Source organism: Narcine bancroftii, chromosome 9, assembly GCF_036971445.1.
Source record: "Narcine bancroftii isolate sNarBan1 chromosome 9, sNarBan1.hap1, whole genome shotgun sequence".
NCBI classification, from domain to species: Eukaryota; Metazoa; Chordata; class Chondrichthyes; order Torpediniformes; family Narcinidae; genus Narcine; species Narcine bancroftii.
The window spans coordinates 123,097,933-123,114,416 of record NC_091477.1 but is presented as its reverse complement, the minus strand read 5'-3'; the positions used below and the strand labels follow the sequence as shown (position 1 = coordinate 123,114,416).

General features: G+C 50.0%; 2 protein-coding genes across 18 annotated transcripts in view; one reads left to right on the top strand and one right to left on the bottom strand.

Annotated features, from left to right (window-relative positions):
* The window catches only part of tp63 (tumor protein p63), a 314,779-nt gene that overhangs the window by 290,145 nt on the left and 8,150 nt on the right, over positions 1 to 16,484 (top strand). For 16 of the 17 annotated variants that reach the window (XM_069897649.1, XM_069897653.1, XM_069897651.1 and 13 more), the window contains 6 exons: positions 1,751 to 1,937; positions 2,942 to 3,057; positions 3,399 to 3,508; positions 3,992 to 4,128; positions 4,495 to 4,580; positions 5,272 to 5,396. In XM_069897649.1, coding sequence (XP_069753750.1) covers positions 1,751 to 1,937; positions 2,942 to 3,057; positions 3,399 to 3,508; positions 3,992 to 4,128; positions 4,495 to 4,580; positions 5,272 to 5,396 — 761 coding nt within the window. Of the gene's footprint in view, positions 1 to 1,750; positions 1,938 to 2,941; positions 3,058 to 3,398; positions 3,509 to 3,991; positions 4,129 to 4,494; positions 4,581 to 5,271; positions 5,397 to 12,560; positions 16,482 to 16,484 lie in introns of those variants that run through there. The other variant, XM_069897663.1, reaches the window with a different exon arrangement.
* Positions 5,395 to 8,851, bottom strand: LOC138742937 (uncharacterized). Its single transcript, XM_069897817.1, has 2 exons — positions 8,771 to 8,851; positions 5,395 to 7,378 (listed from the first exon to the last, which is right to left on the bottom strand). The coding sequence occupies exons 1-2, from the start codon at positions 8,849 to 8,851 to the stop codon at positions 5,486 to 5,488; spliced, it is 1,974 nt and encodes a 657-aa protein (XP_069753918.1). The 3' UTR covers positions 5,395 to 5,485.

Genomic DNA, 16,484 nt, shown 5'->3' with positions numbered 1-16,484 from the left:
CCAAGACCACGGTGGGAAGCAAGGGAGGAGATTGCTGAGCCACTGGCGATGATCTTCACATTGTCACTGGGGACAGGAGAAATAACGGAGGAATGGAGGGTTGCAAATGCTGTTACCTTGTTCAAGAAAGGGAGTGGAGATAACCCAGGAAATTATAGACCAGTGAGCCTTACTTCAGTGGTGGGTGGTTGTTGGAGAAGATCCTGAGAGACAGGATTTACAAGCATTTAGAGAGGCATAATCTGATTGGGGATAGTCAGCATGGCTTCATCAGGAGAAGGTTGTGTCTCACGGGCCTGATTGAATTCTTTGAGGATGTAACGAAGAACATTGATAAGGGTAGAGCGGTGGATGTCGTGTTCATGGTTTATGTGTGAGGTTCCCCATGCAAGGCTCATTCAGAAAGTACAGAGGCCTTGCTTTGTGGATACAGGATCGACTTGCCCAGAGAAAGCGCAGGGGATTGTAGACAGTTCAAATTCTGCATGGAGGTCAGTGACCAGTAGTGGTCCACGGGGATCTGTGCAGAACCCTTCCTCTTTGTGATAAATGACCTGGATGTGGAAGTGGAAGGTGGGTTAATAAATTTGCGGAAGACACAAAAATGGGTGGTGTTGTTGATAGTCTGGAGGGTTGCCAGGGACTACAAAGGGAGATTGATAGGATGCAGAGTTGAGCCAAGAAGTGGCATAGAGTTTAATCCAGAAAAGTGTGAAGTGGTTCATTTCACCGGGTCAAATTTGAAGGCAAAAAACAACGTTAATGGAAGGACTCCGAACCGTGTGGTTGAACACAGATCTTGGGGTTCGTGTCCACAGGGGCACTCAAAGCTGCTGGACACGTTCATAGTGTTGTTAAGGTGTTTGGTGGCTTCTATGACATGTATGTTTTGGTTCTGCCCCTCCCTGAAAAATATTGGAAAGATACTTTTGATATTATTTCAGCAGTTTTGCTTATTGACCTATAACCTCATCCTATAGCAGCATTTTTCAGCGACCAGTTTTGGGCTCTGGCCACTGATCTGCTTCAGCTTGTCGTGTGATTGCATTTGTTACTTTATAGCCAGGAGATCCATTCTACTCAAATGGATTCTACTCAAATCCATTCTACTCAAATCCATTCTTCTCAATGCGTTTCCCAAACTAGAGGATGTTTACATTTAGAAAAGTTTAGAAGTGGTTCTGTTGACCCTTCAGTTAAATTTGAAGAAACATGGAGACAATTTATTCAACATTTTCATATGATGTAAGTTAATCCTCTCTGAATCCTTTTCAACTTTTTTTTGTGTGAGGCATTGATCATGTGGGATGGTCAGATGTTTTTCCCAGGGCTGACACATGGAGGCATAGTTTTAAAGTGCTTGGAAGTTAGTGCAGGATAAGCTTTTTTGCCCAGAGTGGTGGTGGAGGAAACATGCTGCTGGCTATGAGTGGTGGAGGCTGGGGCAATAGGGTTTTTTAAGAAACTATTAGTTAGGTACATGGAGCTGAGAAAAATGGAAGGTTATGCAGTCAGGAAGTTGTTAGTGGTTCATCACAACACTGTGGGCCAAAGGGCCTGGACTGTGCTGTGGATTTCTGTATTCTATCTATATTCTAAAATCCTGCATTTTTGAAATATTAGCAGCTGATCCAAGCTTTTTGTGATACACATTTGCACTAAATGAGCAACATAATCCAAAACAGCAGTGTTTTAACTGCTGCCCATGTTTGTTAACAAGCCAACCCTGCCTTTCTCATGTCTCCTCTAGTACTCTCCAGAGCTGAAGAAGCTGTACTGTCAGATTGCCAAGACTTGCCCCATCCAGATAAAAGTGATGACCCAGCCACCACAAGGAGCTGTGATCCGAGCCATGCCTGTATACAAGAAGGCAGAGCATGTCACCGAAGTGGTGAAACGCTGTCCAAACCATGAACTCAGCCGAGAGTTCAATGACGGTAACTCCCTTAACTGCTGTCTACAATCCGCAACTTAAGGCATTGTGGGAGGGGAGGGGGAGAGTTGGGAGGCACGTTGGATCACTCAGAATACCACCTTCCCTGGGATGTTTGCTGTATGCACTCACTCACATCAGGTCACTGAGAGAGAAGATGCAGTGCAGTTCCATCAGTTCCCCACAGAAACACAGCACCAGGAAGGCTAGTTGATGCTGATGCACCTTGAACAAGTACTCTTCTTTAAAGGTTCAGTCACACCAAAGTAATTTAGTTAATCGAATAAACACTGTTACAGAACGAGGAGATCAAGAATATCAGAAGGTTTCCAGTGAATGAGAAGTTTTGATGCCATTGACACTTTAGCACTGGATCTACTTTCCACATGGGGGTCACAAGCCTGGCTGCAGTGTAGCAAGGGAAGGCTGTGGTTACAAGCCCTTGGTGTTCAATGAACTCAGCCGCATAAGATGGGTTTCTAACACCTTCAGGTTTTAACGTGGCTGCCTGATAGACCTTTACTGCACAGAGGAACCACTCTTTGATCCTCTGATGAGCACACTTCGAGGGGAGACGGCTGTCTGGTGCCTGAACTATGCTTCTCCTTGCTGTCGAACTGTTTCTTTTTACCTTGGTTACTTAAAGTCTTCATGGAAGGAGAGGATTCAATTTATTGAGAGGAATATGCTGATAGAGAGAAAGTTACCAGCTTTGTACAACACAGTAAATAGAGAGCTGCAGTCTGCCAAACCATGGAGATACATCAGGTAAGCCATGTGCTGGGTAGTGGTTGCTATGGGGCTACACACCAACTTGCTGCTCTGCCTGTCCACTCTCATACACAAGAATAAAGTTATGATGGCAGAGAAATTCCTCATGATAGGTTCCTCTCCACCATGAAAGTCTGAGCCTTCACCACTCAAGGAAATATATTTGTGTTATGTTTTTTTTAAATGACCACGTTATTCTCTTTTCTTTCCTATTCAACTGGAGTGTTGTTCTTGTAGGTCAAGTGGCCCCACCCAGCCACCTGATTCGAGTGGAAGGGAGCAGCCATGCTCAGTATGTGGAGGACCCCATCACTGGGAGACAGAGTGTTATGGTTCCCTACGAGCCACCTCAGGTAAGGTTATCTCCTGCAGCCCCTCACAAGCAGAAAATACTTTCTTATTGGACTGGCTTTTACATTCACTCTGGGACTAAACTACACACATTATTAGTAATCAGTCCATTTTGAAATCAGTTCCAAGAAAAATTGCAGTGTATAATTCAGACAATTCATCTGCTAGTGTCTGATACATGTCAGTCAAGGTTAGAAATGCATCCAAGAAAGTTCACTTGCCTTGCCTGCATGGTAAACAGGAAGGCTGCAAAGTTATTGAAGCAACTTCCGTGTCAGAGGAAGCTCATCCTCATGTTGCAAGAGCACTTGATTCACACATTTCTGTATTTGCCTTTCCCCAGGTTGGCACAGAGTTCACCACAATTCTCTACAACTTCATGTGTAACAGCAGTTGTGTTGGAGGAATGAACCGGCGCCCTATCCTCATTATCGTCACCCTGGAGAACAGGGAGTAAGTCCATCAGACTTTTGTAGATTGGCTGAAAGCACTCATTGGAACTGCCAGCTCGCTGGTCTTTCCAGATGGGGTTCGATGCTACATTCGGTGTGAGAGGGCTGGAAGAGAGGGAAGGGGGCAATGGAGGAGAATGACTGGAGAGCTGACAGCTCTACTCTGGACAGTATTGCTGCCAGTCACTTTCTGAGTGGCATTGCAAAGGTGCAGGAGCTGACTGCCTGTTCCCCTTGGGCTACACGCAAGTTCACCATGTGGGAACAGCTCTTGTCGGGGGTGCCATTCCATCGAGACGAATAGATGCTGGCTGCTTGGGCAGTCTGTCCTGTTAACAACGTTCTGCATTTGTATGATGCCTTTATTGGGGTTGGATGTGTGCATGGTGCATCTGTAAGCAGCACGTCCGCTCCTGGGCACAGCCATTAGATTGAGTGTGCTGGGGCAGTTGTGTTTTGAAGTTCATGTCTTGCCTGTGTTCAGTGGCCAGGTTCTCGGACGTCGGTGCTTTGAAGCTCGTATCTGTGCTTGTCCCGGCCGTGACCGTAAGGCAGATGAAGACAGCATCCGCAAGCAGCAAGTCACTGAAGGGGCAAAAGGCGTTGACAGCACCAAGCGGCGTAAGTGACGTGGGACCTCTGGTAACATCAGCCTTTCTCTTGTGGGAGTTTCCACCAGATGGATGGGAGGGAATTCTTTAATCCTTTGAGCGGAGGGCAGAATAGTGACGCGCAATCCTCAGGATGGTTCCATTTGGCCAAAAGGTTGTGAAAACCCAGTTACCCAAACACTGACTTCCATCTACGTATGTCTCCTGTTCCGTGTTAAACTGTCGTCAGGGCTGTCCTTGCTGGGCTTCTGTAAGGGTGGTCTTCAGGTTTAGAACCATGACTGTGGTGCAGCTGTGGGTGAATGTACCCATTGTGCCTCGTAAGCTGTTGGTTACCACATGGTGACCCTGAAACTCCTTCTCCTGTCTGTTGCAGTTCGTCACGTGAACCAGGGCATCCAGGTAGCCTCCATCAGTAGTAAGAAGAGGCGCCCAGGCGATGAAGAGGTCTTCTATTTGCCGGTAATTTCTCAGCCAGTTCTCCATGTATTTGCATTTCAATCCCATTTCCAACCAGTTGATTCTCAGGAATGTATGTGGGTTCATGTGTGAGAAGTGTTGTTTTCTGTGGGCCTTCTGTTGATTTGTTCATTTCTCACTTGCCTTATCTGTTTTCACCTTGGCTAGATCTGGCACCATTATGTCTTGTCAAGTGTCAGGAATGATGGGTGATGAGAGGCTCACCATGCAGTGGTTCCACGCAGAGCAGGCCCAGTTGTTCCCTGGCCCAGTGGTTCCTCACAGCGTGGGCCCAGTGGTTCCGTGCGGAGCAGACCAATCCGCCCACTGTGCCGGAGCCGACTGATTTTGAATTTCTCCAGTTCCAGTCGTGCTGTATGACATTTCCCCAACTGGGAAGTCAGAGTCTATATTATCCTTGATGTCAGCACTCCCCACATGCTCCCCTTCCCTTGCACTCCACCCACACAGTGTGCCCTGATTTCCAGCACATCTCCTCTAACCCGCACTGTCAGTTGACTGAGTGACGTCCCCACTGCACTGCCGAGGCCGGCCCATTGGCCGCTTGCTGTCGTGCTTTGTGCTGCCGAATACTTCTGATCGAACTGGCTCTGATCATGTGACCACTGTGACGCCAGGCGATACTTGGTTTTGCAGCCACAGGCCCTGATTGTTGCACATCTTTGATCTGCAGATAAGAGGTCGGGAGACGTATGAGGTGTTGCTGAAGATTAAGGAGTCGCTGGAACTGATGCAGTTATTGCCACAGCACACGATCGAGAGCTACAGACAACAGCAGCAGCATCTGCTCCAGAGACAGTGAGTACTTGGACGGTGACTTCCTCCAGCGCACATCACCCCGGCCGGCAGGCCCCACGCTGCCTTCAACCTCCCAGTGCCTCCCTGCCTCATGTAACCAGTCCACTTCCTGCATTCACGTTGGGGTTTGGGGACGACGATGTGGGATCTCTGTAGCATGTGGCTGATTTGTAGGTACAATGGGTAGGGACAAGCAGCAGTGGAGCCAAAGGCTGGAGTAATGAGGTTGATGAAGAGGCAGGACAACTCCTGAACAGGAAGAAATGAATGAAACAACCCCCAGAGGACAGAAACCACAAGCAGATTCCCATGTAATTCAGAGTAATCCAGAGATAGGACCCACTCAGTGAGACGTAACGAGGCCGGACGGGTGAACTGGGAGTGACAGGGGGCCGGGCAGGTGAACTGGGAGTGACAGGGGGCCGGGCAGGTGAACTGGGAGTGACAGGGGGCCGTACGGGTGAACTGGGAGTGACAGGGGGCCAGAGAGATGAACTGGGAGGGACAGGAGGCCGGGCAGGTGAACTGGGAGTGACAGGGGGCCGGACGGGTGAACTGGAAGTGACAGGGGGCCGGGCAGGTGAACTGGGAGTGACAGAGGGCTGGACAGGTGAACTGGGAGTGACAAGGGGCCAGGCAGGTGAACTGGGAGTGACAGGGGGCCAGACAGATGAACTGGGAGGGACAGGAGGCCGGGCAGGTGAACTGGGAGTGACAGGGGGCTGGACGGGTGAACTGGGAGTGACAGGGGGCCGGACAGGTGAACTGGAAGTGACAGGGGGCCAGACAGATGAACTGGGAGGGACAGGAGGACGGGCAGGTGAACTGGGAGTGACAGGGGGCCGGGCAGGTGAACTGGGAGTGACAGGGGGCCGGGCAGGTGAACTGGGAGTGACAGGGGGCCGGACAGGTGAACTGGAAGTGACAGGGGGCCGGGCAGGTGAACTGGGAGTGACAGGGGGCCGGACAGGTGAACTGGAAGTGACAGGGGGCCAGACAGATGAACTGGGAGGGACAGGAGGCCGGGCAGGTGAACTGGGAGTGACAGGGGGCCAGGCAGGTGAACTGGGAGTGACAGGGGGCCAGACAGATGAACTGGGAGGGACAGGAGGCCGGGCAGGTGAACTGGGAGTGACAGGGGGCTGGACGGGTGAACTGGGAGTGACAGGGGGCCGGACAGGTGAACTGGAAGTGACAGGGGGCCAGACAGATGAACTGGGAGTGACAGGGGGCTGGACGGGTGAACTGGGAGTGACAGGGGGCCGGACAGGTGAACTGGAAGTGACAGGGGGCCAGACAGATGAACTGGGAGGGACAGGAGGACGGGCAGGTGAACTGGGAGTGACAGGGGGCTGGACGGGTGAACTGGGAGTGACAGGGGGCCGGACAGGTGAACTGGAAGTGACAGGGGGCCAGACAGATGAACTGGGAGGGACAGGAGGACGGGCAGGTGAACTGGGAGTGACAGGGGGCCGGACGGGTGAACTGGGAGTGACAGGGGGCCGGACAGGTGAACTGGAAGTGACAGGGGGCCAGACAGATGAACTGGGAGGGACAGGAGGACGGGCAGGTGAACTGGGAGTGACAGGGGGCCGGACGGGTGAACTGGGACTGACAGGGGGCCGGGCAGGTGAACTGGGAGTGACAGGGGGCCGGGCAGGTGAACTGGGAGTGACAGGGGGCCGGACAGGTGAACTGGAAGTGACAGGGGGCCGGGCAGGTGAACTGGGAGTGACAGGGGGCCGGACAGGTGAACTAGAAGTGACAGGGGGCCGGGCAGGTGAACTGGGAGTGACAGGGGCCCGGACGGGTGAACTTGGACTGACATGGGGCCAGGCAGGTGAACTGGGAGTGACAGGGGGCCGGGCAGGTGAACTGGAACTGACAGGGGGACGGATGGGTGAACTGGAAGTGACAGGGGGCTGGGCAGGTGAACTAAGAGTGACAGGGGGCCAGGCGGGTGAACAGGGACTGACAGGGGGCTGGACGGGTGAACTGGGACTGACAGAGGGCAGGATTCCATAGAACAGGAAGTAAAGAAAAGAGAACAAAGATTAATAGTTCCAAGATTATTTGGACTGAGGTGGCAGTTGATACAACAGCTAAACTCAGTTGATGTGGGGTTAGTCACAAGGCCATGTGGTGATCATCTCATATCTTGGCTGAGCCTCACTCCAGTCTCTCATACTATTAATACCATTCAGAGCTGAAGATAATTGTACAGTAATCTGGAGACTGGCATTTCAAGATCCTGCACTTTATTGAGAAGGTTTCAAGCTCTAATCTTCACGCAGCTTTATTTTAGAAACACAGGATCACAATACTTGTGTAGTCTACCATATCCATCAAAATGTCCCCTTTCTCTCATCTCACCTCAAAACAGATGCTAGAGGAACTCGGCCAGTCTTGCAACGTTGTGTTGGAGGAAGAGATATATTACCGACGTTTCAGGCCTGACCCCTTCCTCCAATAAAAGAGACAGGGCATCTGCAGAATAGAATGGGAAGGGGTCCTGACTAGCAGACTGGAGGTGTTAATTGGATATGACAGGAGAGGGGGGGAGGTGGACATTAGTTTTGGCTCTGTGAAAGGAGACGGGGAAAAGGGAAGAGAGAAAGAGATCGAGCTGGGGAAAGATGGTGGGAGAGGGTTTCTAATGGAAACTGGAGAAGTCGATGTTAATGCCATCCAGATGGAATATGAGCTGTTCTTGCTCTAATTTGCGGGTGGTCTCAGTCTGACAGTGAACAAAACCGTGGACAGACAAGAGACTGGGATGGAAAATTGAAATGGGTGGCCATTGGGAGATCCATACTATTGCAGCAGACAGGGCCGAGGGGTCTCTCTCTTCCCTTTTCCCTCTGCTTCCTTACACAGAGCCAAAATCAATGCTCACAGTTCCCCTCTCCTCTCATCAGATCCAATTAATACCTCCAGTCTGGTGGTCTGGACCTCTCCCTGTCCTATTCCCCAGCCTTTAACACAGACGCCTGCCTCTTTTTTTATACACATACCTTGAGGAAGAGCTCAGGTCCGAACCGCAAGCAATGTATCTTCACCTCCTATGGACACTGCAAGAGTGGCTGGGTTCCTCCAGCATTTCTGTGTCTTCTCTACAATCACATCTGCACACTTTTATCTTTCACTCTCAGCTCCCCTGTGATGTCTGGTTATCCTTCACACATCCGAGTTTTTGGTGTGTCGTTCACATGGTGCAAAGAGACTATTTTAAAGGATGTGTTAAATTTGGCAGCTATAAATGACAAGATGCAAGGCGATATGTCGAACCTTCACCATCCTGTCTCGTCTTTTCCATTCCTGCGGGTTATGCTGGCTGTTTCTTTTCTGCGTTGTCACTTTGCTTTCACCCTTGCCTTTGTGATCTTTGCTGCGATGTGTGTGACGGCTTTGCCAGCTTCACCTGCTCTCTGCGCTGCGTTTGGGCTAGAGTCCATGGGTGGTCAGTCAGGCACAAACTGAGCATCAAATAATTGCTGTGTAACATCCTGGGACTGTGCTTGAAACCACAGTGATGCACCCCACCCCACCTCACATCACACCACCCCACCCCACCCCACATCACACCACCCCACCCCACCCCACATCACACCACCCCACCCCACATCACACCACGCACCGCACCCCACCCTACCCCACTCCACCCCACATCACATCTCACCACCCCACCCCACATCACACCACGCACCGCACCCCACCCTACCCCACTCCACCCCACATCACATTTCACCACCCCACCTCACATCACACCACCCCACCCCACCCCACATCACACCACGCACCGCACCCCACCCTACCCCACTCCACCCCACATCACATCTCACCACCCCACCCCACCCCACATCACACCATGCACCGCACCCCACCCTACCCCACTCCACCCCACATCACATCTCACCACCCCACCCCACCTTACATCACACCACCCCACCCCACCCCACATCACACCACCCCACCTCACATCACACCACCCCACCCCACATCACACCACCCCACATCACACCACGCACCGCACCCCACCCTACCCCACTCCACCCCACATCACATCTCACCACCCCACCCCACCCCACATCACACCACGCACCGCACCCCACCCTACCCCACTCCACCCCACATCACATCTCACCACCCCACCCCACCTCACATCACACCACCCCACCCCACCCCACATCACACCACGCACCGCACCCCACCCTACCCCACTCCACCCCACATCACATCTCACCACCCCACCCCACCCCACATCACACCACGCACCGCACCCCACCCTACCCCACTCCACCCCACATCACATCTCACCACCCCACCTCACATCACACCACCCCACCCCACATCACACCACCCCACCCCACATCACACCACCCCACCCCACCCTACATCACACCATGCACCATACCCCACCCCACATCTCACCACACCACGCACCCCACCCCACCCCACCCCACAGGTACCGAGCGGCTGTGGCTGTCCACGTGACATCAAAGCTGTAGGTGCAAAGGGGGGTCAGTGCTGGCTCCTTCCTCACTCACCAACGTGCTGCAAAGAGCAGCCTGACTGCCAAGTACAAGAATTAGAAATGTGTGATTAGGCATTAACATCAAGGGCTCGTGCACAGCTCAATGTTCACTGGTGCTCAGAGCCTTGAAAAAGGCTGCATCTTCCCCCACAAGGGGCCAGGAGGTTAGGGATGGGGAGGGAGGGGGTCTGGAACTTGCACTGAGTTGCTGGGCAGACTTTGTGTCCCAGATGAGATGAACCATTTTGGATCCTGGCTACATTGTTCTCTGCATCATAGGCTCGTCGGAAGTGAGATTCAGCCACACCTCCCTTCACTTTAGTCAAATGGGAGGGTGGCACGTTTTGCAGGGCTGGAGAGTGGTCCCAAGGAGTAGGAAGTATCTGAGAGATATAAAATAATGCAAGCAGCATGTGTGGGTGGAAACCCGAACACCCGGGGGGACCACCACAGAGAGAATGTGCAAACTCCACACAGACAGCACCACAACTGCTTCGTCACTGGGCATCCCTGTACATCTTTGGTGAAGCAGAGCTGTGTGAAATGCACTATCCAACCGAAATCAACTTTCTCCTTCACTACCACAGCCACAACTGGCGATCTGTTGCCTGGGAGGCGTGTGGCATTTTAAAACTGCGGCTCATTCTCGCCGTGCTTGCATCACCCCTGAAGGTAGAGGTGCAGGTCTGTGTCCTGTGGCCTGCTCCCTATGGGTAATTGATCTTCCTGCAATTCCGGAAATTCACTGCACAGGCTTCTTGAAATGCCTGCCAAGTCCACACCTGTGGATGGTCGTACTCCTCGAGTCCTTGTTTAATGTGCGGAGCTTTCTGCTTCCAACACCCATTTTGGCAGGGCACAGACTCTCAGCGGCATTTATCAGAGAGCCCAATACACCCACCTCCTTGTTAATCACCAGTAAGGGGAATATGCCCTTCGTCTAAACTATTTAGTGGAGGCTTCATAGGGCCAGTGATCCAGTTCCCATCTCAAAACAATATCAGGGAAATGTAAATTCCAACAACCCTGGAGTAAAAGGCACAGAGTCATCTAGTCATAGACACACAGCATGGACATAGGCCCTTTGGCCCAACTTGCCCATGCTAACAAAACATCCCACCCACCTGCATTTGGCCCATATTCCCTTAAAACCCATCCTATTCATGTATCGATCCAAATGTTTCTTAAACACTGCAATAGCACCTGCCTCAACCACCTCCTCTGGCAGCCCATTCCATATACCCACCACCCTCTGGCAGCCCATTCCATATACCCACCACCCTCTGGCAGCCCATTCCATATACCCACCACCCTCTGGCAGCCCATTCCATATACCCACCACCCTCTGGCAGCCCATTCCATATACACACCACCCTCTGGCAGCCCATTCCATATACCCACCACCCTCTGGCAGCCCATTCCATACACCCACCACCCTTCGTGTTTAAAAAAAGGTCACCCCTAGTTTCCTCTGTATCTCTCACCTTAAACCCATGTCATCTGAGGTTAAACAAGAAGACATGCAGAAGCCTAGGCCCAACATATTGGTTACCCTTCACTTCCTATGGAAGTTTCTATTTGTGTCTTGCACCATTTCCTCTGGTTACCAACCCCCTGCTCTGGGTAAAAGCCTCAGTGCATTCACCTGACCTGTTCCTCTTCTAATGGGGCACCACCTCCATTAGATCAGTCCTCGGGACCTCCTGCACCTGATTGCTTCCTGGTCATGAGGTGCTACAGGAAAGGATATTTTCTGTCTTTATCTGGGCTGCAGATCACCGTGACTTGCTTGGCTCATGATGACTTTCAGAGATGGCTCAGTATCAATGGTCAAGTGCCAAATGAGAATAGGGAATAAAAGCTGACGGCCTATTCACAACTTAACAATAACAAAATGAAACACTCATCATTTTAGAGGGCTTGCCCTCCTTCAGCCTCCACTAATATAAAGGGAATGAGATTGGTGTGGCCAAGCTTTCCTCATAACTCCTGCCAATGTCCTCATCATCCTCTGTAATCTCTCCTTCCTACAACATCATGACCAAAATTGTACACAGCTCTGGTTGTGACAGTATCAATGTTTAAGGAACCAATTTACCTGGTGGCACCACACCAGGCCAGTGTTCCAAGCTCAGCGACTTTTGGCAGGGCTTCAGCAGCCATTCCCTACCACAAAGGCCAGATGGCTAATTGGCCTGGTTTGTTCCACATCAGTTAAGTGCTCCAACGCTGACCTTGAATGTTGACACCCCGTACCCAATTTGAGAATTGTCCCAGGGCACTACAGCATGACCATCCTGTCACTAATGCTTAGGATCAGATGACAAGGTGAGGTAACATTTTGTAGGCATTGGAATTTACAGAGAGTGGCGTCAGTGGTTGAGGGGTGGGGGTCTCCAAACTTCTTGTTGCCGCTGCTATTTCACAACTTCATTGCATTCTTGAGTAACTTGAGATCGGAACCGTTCAGTCATGACTGTGCAAATAAGTCCGTTGGAATCAATACTCCATTCTAAATGAAGTGATCGTGGAGGTGGGCAGGTCTAGGGCTTGGGGTCCAGTCTGTCAATCCTTATCTGTGTTTTCTTTTTTCTTTTTCTCTTTCTCTCTCTCCGCTTCCCTTTCTCCAGTCTTCTCAAGGCCTGCTTTCATCACGAACACTTGGAGTCAAACACTGGCAACAGGCAGTTGATGAAGGAGAAAACGGCCGCATGTGTGCAGACCGAAAACACCTTGTACAACCTGGAAACAGGGGGGTGGAGCGAAGAGGCCTTAGCTCAAACCTTCCACTACTTGTAAAAAGGACCATTGTCCAAGAACTGAGTTGGAATGTTTCCTCTCCAAGTGCCCCGGCATTTGTAGGCTTGGGTTCCAGTCTCTCACCACTTGCTGCTGTCTGTCCCTCATTCAGCATGTTACCAGTTTCAATATTCAACATCTGCTTCTTGTAAGAGGCTATTTCTATACCTCTCCATCTGATGTGGAGTTAGGTTCCAGACCAGAGAGCAGGCAACACCTTGCTTCTCCAACAAAACGCCAGGTGGTTAAGGTTCTGAATTTAGCAATGCAGAGGCCACAAGTTCATCGCTCCATAGTCAAACTCTGTGAACTCAGTGCGTTGTAGCCTGGCACCTCTCAGTCATTCACCGAATGACACCCACCACCTAAACTCTGTTAAAACTCTCAGCTTAAACCAGGCATCAGAAGAAAATGTCACCTTGCTAGAGTTGCTCACAGAATTACAAGAAGCCAGGATTCTGAATCAAAATGGGGAACAACTGAAGGCGATTCCTATAAGATGAAGGAATTTGGAAGGGGTGTATGAAATATGTCTGGTCTTCCCCTGTGCTGCTGTCTGAAATGTGCCAATCCCAGTCAGTGTCTTTGCCCATTTTTTAAGCTGAGATCATTTGGGAGGGAGAAATGACGCATCGGTTCAGTGTAGTTAATCAGAACCCTGGCAGGGTTCTCGTATCACGCGTCTTACGTTGCAAACACTTGCTGGTCAACATTTTCCACTCTCTTTGTCCCCATTTTTACTACCGCCACCATGACGAGGGTGTAATAGCCGTGTGACATCTACTGACAGTCCGTGGGACTGCACGAGTGCAAAATGCTCCTTAATAATAACGTGGCCAGCTTTACCTTCAAAATCCCTGCTTGCATTGTCACACTGAGTGTAAGACTATTCTAGGCAATGAAAATTCCCAAAAGGGACCACCTGCCTTTAAATAGGAAGTTGCTCTGGTTTGTGGAGTTTAAATTTGAAAATTAATGATACAAATCCTGCCTCTTCTGATGTTGCCGTACAGAGTCGTACATACAAAACTCTAAGGGCCTGGAACTATCTCCTTCCCAGTTTAACTGAATAGCCAAAAAAGTTTTAGGGATTTTGGAAAATGGATGCTTAAATCCCAAAGTGTGCAGATTCCCTGTGCCTCGATTTACTGAGCTTGGAATAAGTCTAACTAATAATACTGTGGAGATATTTTCATTCCCTCCACTGTTGTAATTCAAAAAAGTGGTTCACCATCATAAAGGAGATGGGCCTTAAATATTGCTCTTGGCCACGTGCATGAATGAAGTTTAAAATGTTCCTATAATGTACAAGGGGCTGATTGCTTCAATCAGCTCATCCTTTTATATAAATGTAATGTTGAAACTGTAAATGCAAAGCTCACTTTAAGACCAAACCGGACTGGGAGTCAGATGTAAAGGACTCAAGGTCAAATTTATTTGAAGGTGCATAGAATGGGCATATCAAAGTGTTTCTGATCACTCCACCTCTGGTCGACTTCCAGATATCTATCACTATGTAAATGTAAAAACAAAATCTCTCTGTTCGCTTTCAGCCTTCCTTCAGTGGGTATCTCCATTTGCCACCACGGGTTTGAATTCTAGTCCCTCGTTTCACCAGTGGATGTTCATACCCTTTATGCACGCGCACACTCACTCACACACGCACACATTGGTTTCAAGGCGAAATGAGTTGGACCAAACCAGTTTCCCCTTCCTGAGAAATCTCTGAAATGAAACAGTGCAGACAATCCTCCAATCCTCTGCATCAATGGAAGAAACAAGATTTTGTACCTAAAGCTGATATTATACTAAAGATGGAGATTTGCTCACAGAGCTGCAGCAAAGTTGGGCTTCAGATTTCTTCAGGGATCAGCTTTCCTTTACCTTGCAAGTTTTGCCAAAGGCAGGCCACAGATAACGTTTTGGCAAACTGAGCCTGATGTGAAGCAATGTTGATAGTTGGTATTGCAGGGAGGTTAGGACATTGCAGGCTCGTCCAGATCAATGGGAACTCTGCTGTGGTCATCTGTGCAATTTCACCACTGTCTGTTGTGATGTAACAAATGTTGGGCTGTCCAATTCTGTTCCAATGTACAAGGATCTCAAATTCTTCATCTTGATTGTCTTTTGTCTTCAAATTACTCCTGATGGAACTGTTGGGTTGTGTTGCCATGTTTACATTGGTAGCGGTAATCTGGGTAGAACTTCAACGATTCTAGATTTCACTTCTTCAATCCTTGATCTTGTTGAGTGGATTTGTGCAGAAGGCTAGTGAGTGAATCCAACGGTATGAGAGACAACATCAGGGACTGGCTCCAACCTCAGAGTAGACAAGTGGAAAGTGATGAATAAAGGCTCCCATGGTACAGGCACTTGTTACTGGCCTGCAATCTGATCCTTGGATTTCAACCAGATGACCTGCAGATGCTGGGGACTTGAGTGGTACACAGGGGTGCTGGAGAAAGCAAATATTTATCTTCAGATGCACAATGCTGGAGAAGCTCAGCAGGTCACACAGTGTATACTTTATATAACAAGGACAAATGAACATCAGCAGCATTACACGCGCCAGAAAAAAACGTAGGCAGGTGCATGAACAAAATGATGAGGGAAGGGGCAGGGGGAGGATCACAGGCCCACAGGCAGGAAGTAATAGGTGGATAAGGGAGGGAGGGGGGATGGCTCTGGGAATGGAGATGGAGAGCTGGAGGAAAGGAGACAGGGGAAAGGGAAGAGAAGGAGAACGGGGACTGGTCTAGCAGAAACTGGAGAAGTCAATGTTAATGCCGTCCGGTTGGAGAGTGTCCAGACCGAAAATTAGGTGGTGTTCCTCCAATTTACAGGTGGCCCTGGTTTGGCAATGCTTGAGCCCATGGATAGACATGTTGCCACGGGAGAAGGGGACAGAATTGAAGTGTTTGGCCATTGGGAGGTCCCTGTCATTGATGTGGACAGAGCGAAGTGATCGCCCAGGCTGTGTCCAGGCTCTCCAAGTAGAGAAGGCCACAGAGGATAAAACCCAGCTTTCAAGCTCTGTGTAGAAGGGGTTATAGGAGTCCTGGCCTGCAGCTCCCTCGTGTGGAGCAGAAGGAAATAGCAATGTGTTCTTGTCCTGGGTAAGGACACCTCTTCTGCCTGGGAACAAGTGGAATGATTTCACCCATAATGTAAACCAAAAATCCTGCAGCCATGTGCCTTTTTCTTGTCGAATCAAGTTTCTGATTGCCCCAGAAAGCCTTCAGTAGTTAGTGTGTGCAAGCTGAACCCTGCAGATGCTCGAAATCTGGCCACGCTGTGCAGGTTGAACAGCCTCTGTGGAGAGACTCAAAAACCATTAATGTTTTTGTTCTGACAGAAATCATCAATCTGAAGCAATAAATTGTTCCCTCTCCCCAGACGCTGCCTGACCTGCTGATTATTCCAGCATGGAGTTAAACAGGAAAGCCTGCAGGCATTGTGATTGTAGTGTAATACACAACATAGCAGGTCACACAGCATCCATAGGACAACCAATGTTTTGAGCCTGAGCTCCTGCACTTATGTGTCCGATTATTCCATCATTCTCTGCTCCATCGCGGAATCCCTTTCAATCCATGTCTTTCACTGAGCCATGGAAGTGTTGTTGTTGGCGAGAGACATGTTCCTGACTGAGGGAGTGTGCATGTTTACAATCTCATTGCTGGTACTGCTGTGTATTTCTGGAATGACACTGAAGCTTGTTCTTGATACCTCAAATAAATCTGGTGACTGGAGTC

Bases quoted from the DNA above. Each gene is read 5' to 3' on its own strand.
- LOC138742937 (XM_069897817.1), bottom strand. From the start codon at position 8,851: ATGGACTCTAGCCCAAACGCAGCGCAGAGAGCAGGTGAAGCTGGCAAA. The intron at 7,379-8,770 runs GCAAGGGTGAAA...TCACCCGTCCAG, and splicing joins TCGCAGCAAAGATCACAAAG to CCCCCTGTCAGTCCCTGTTC.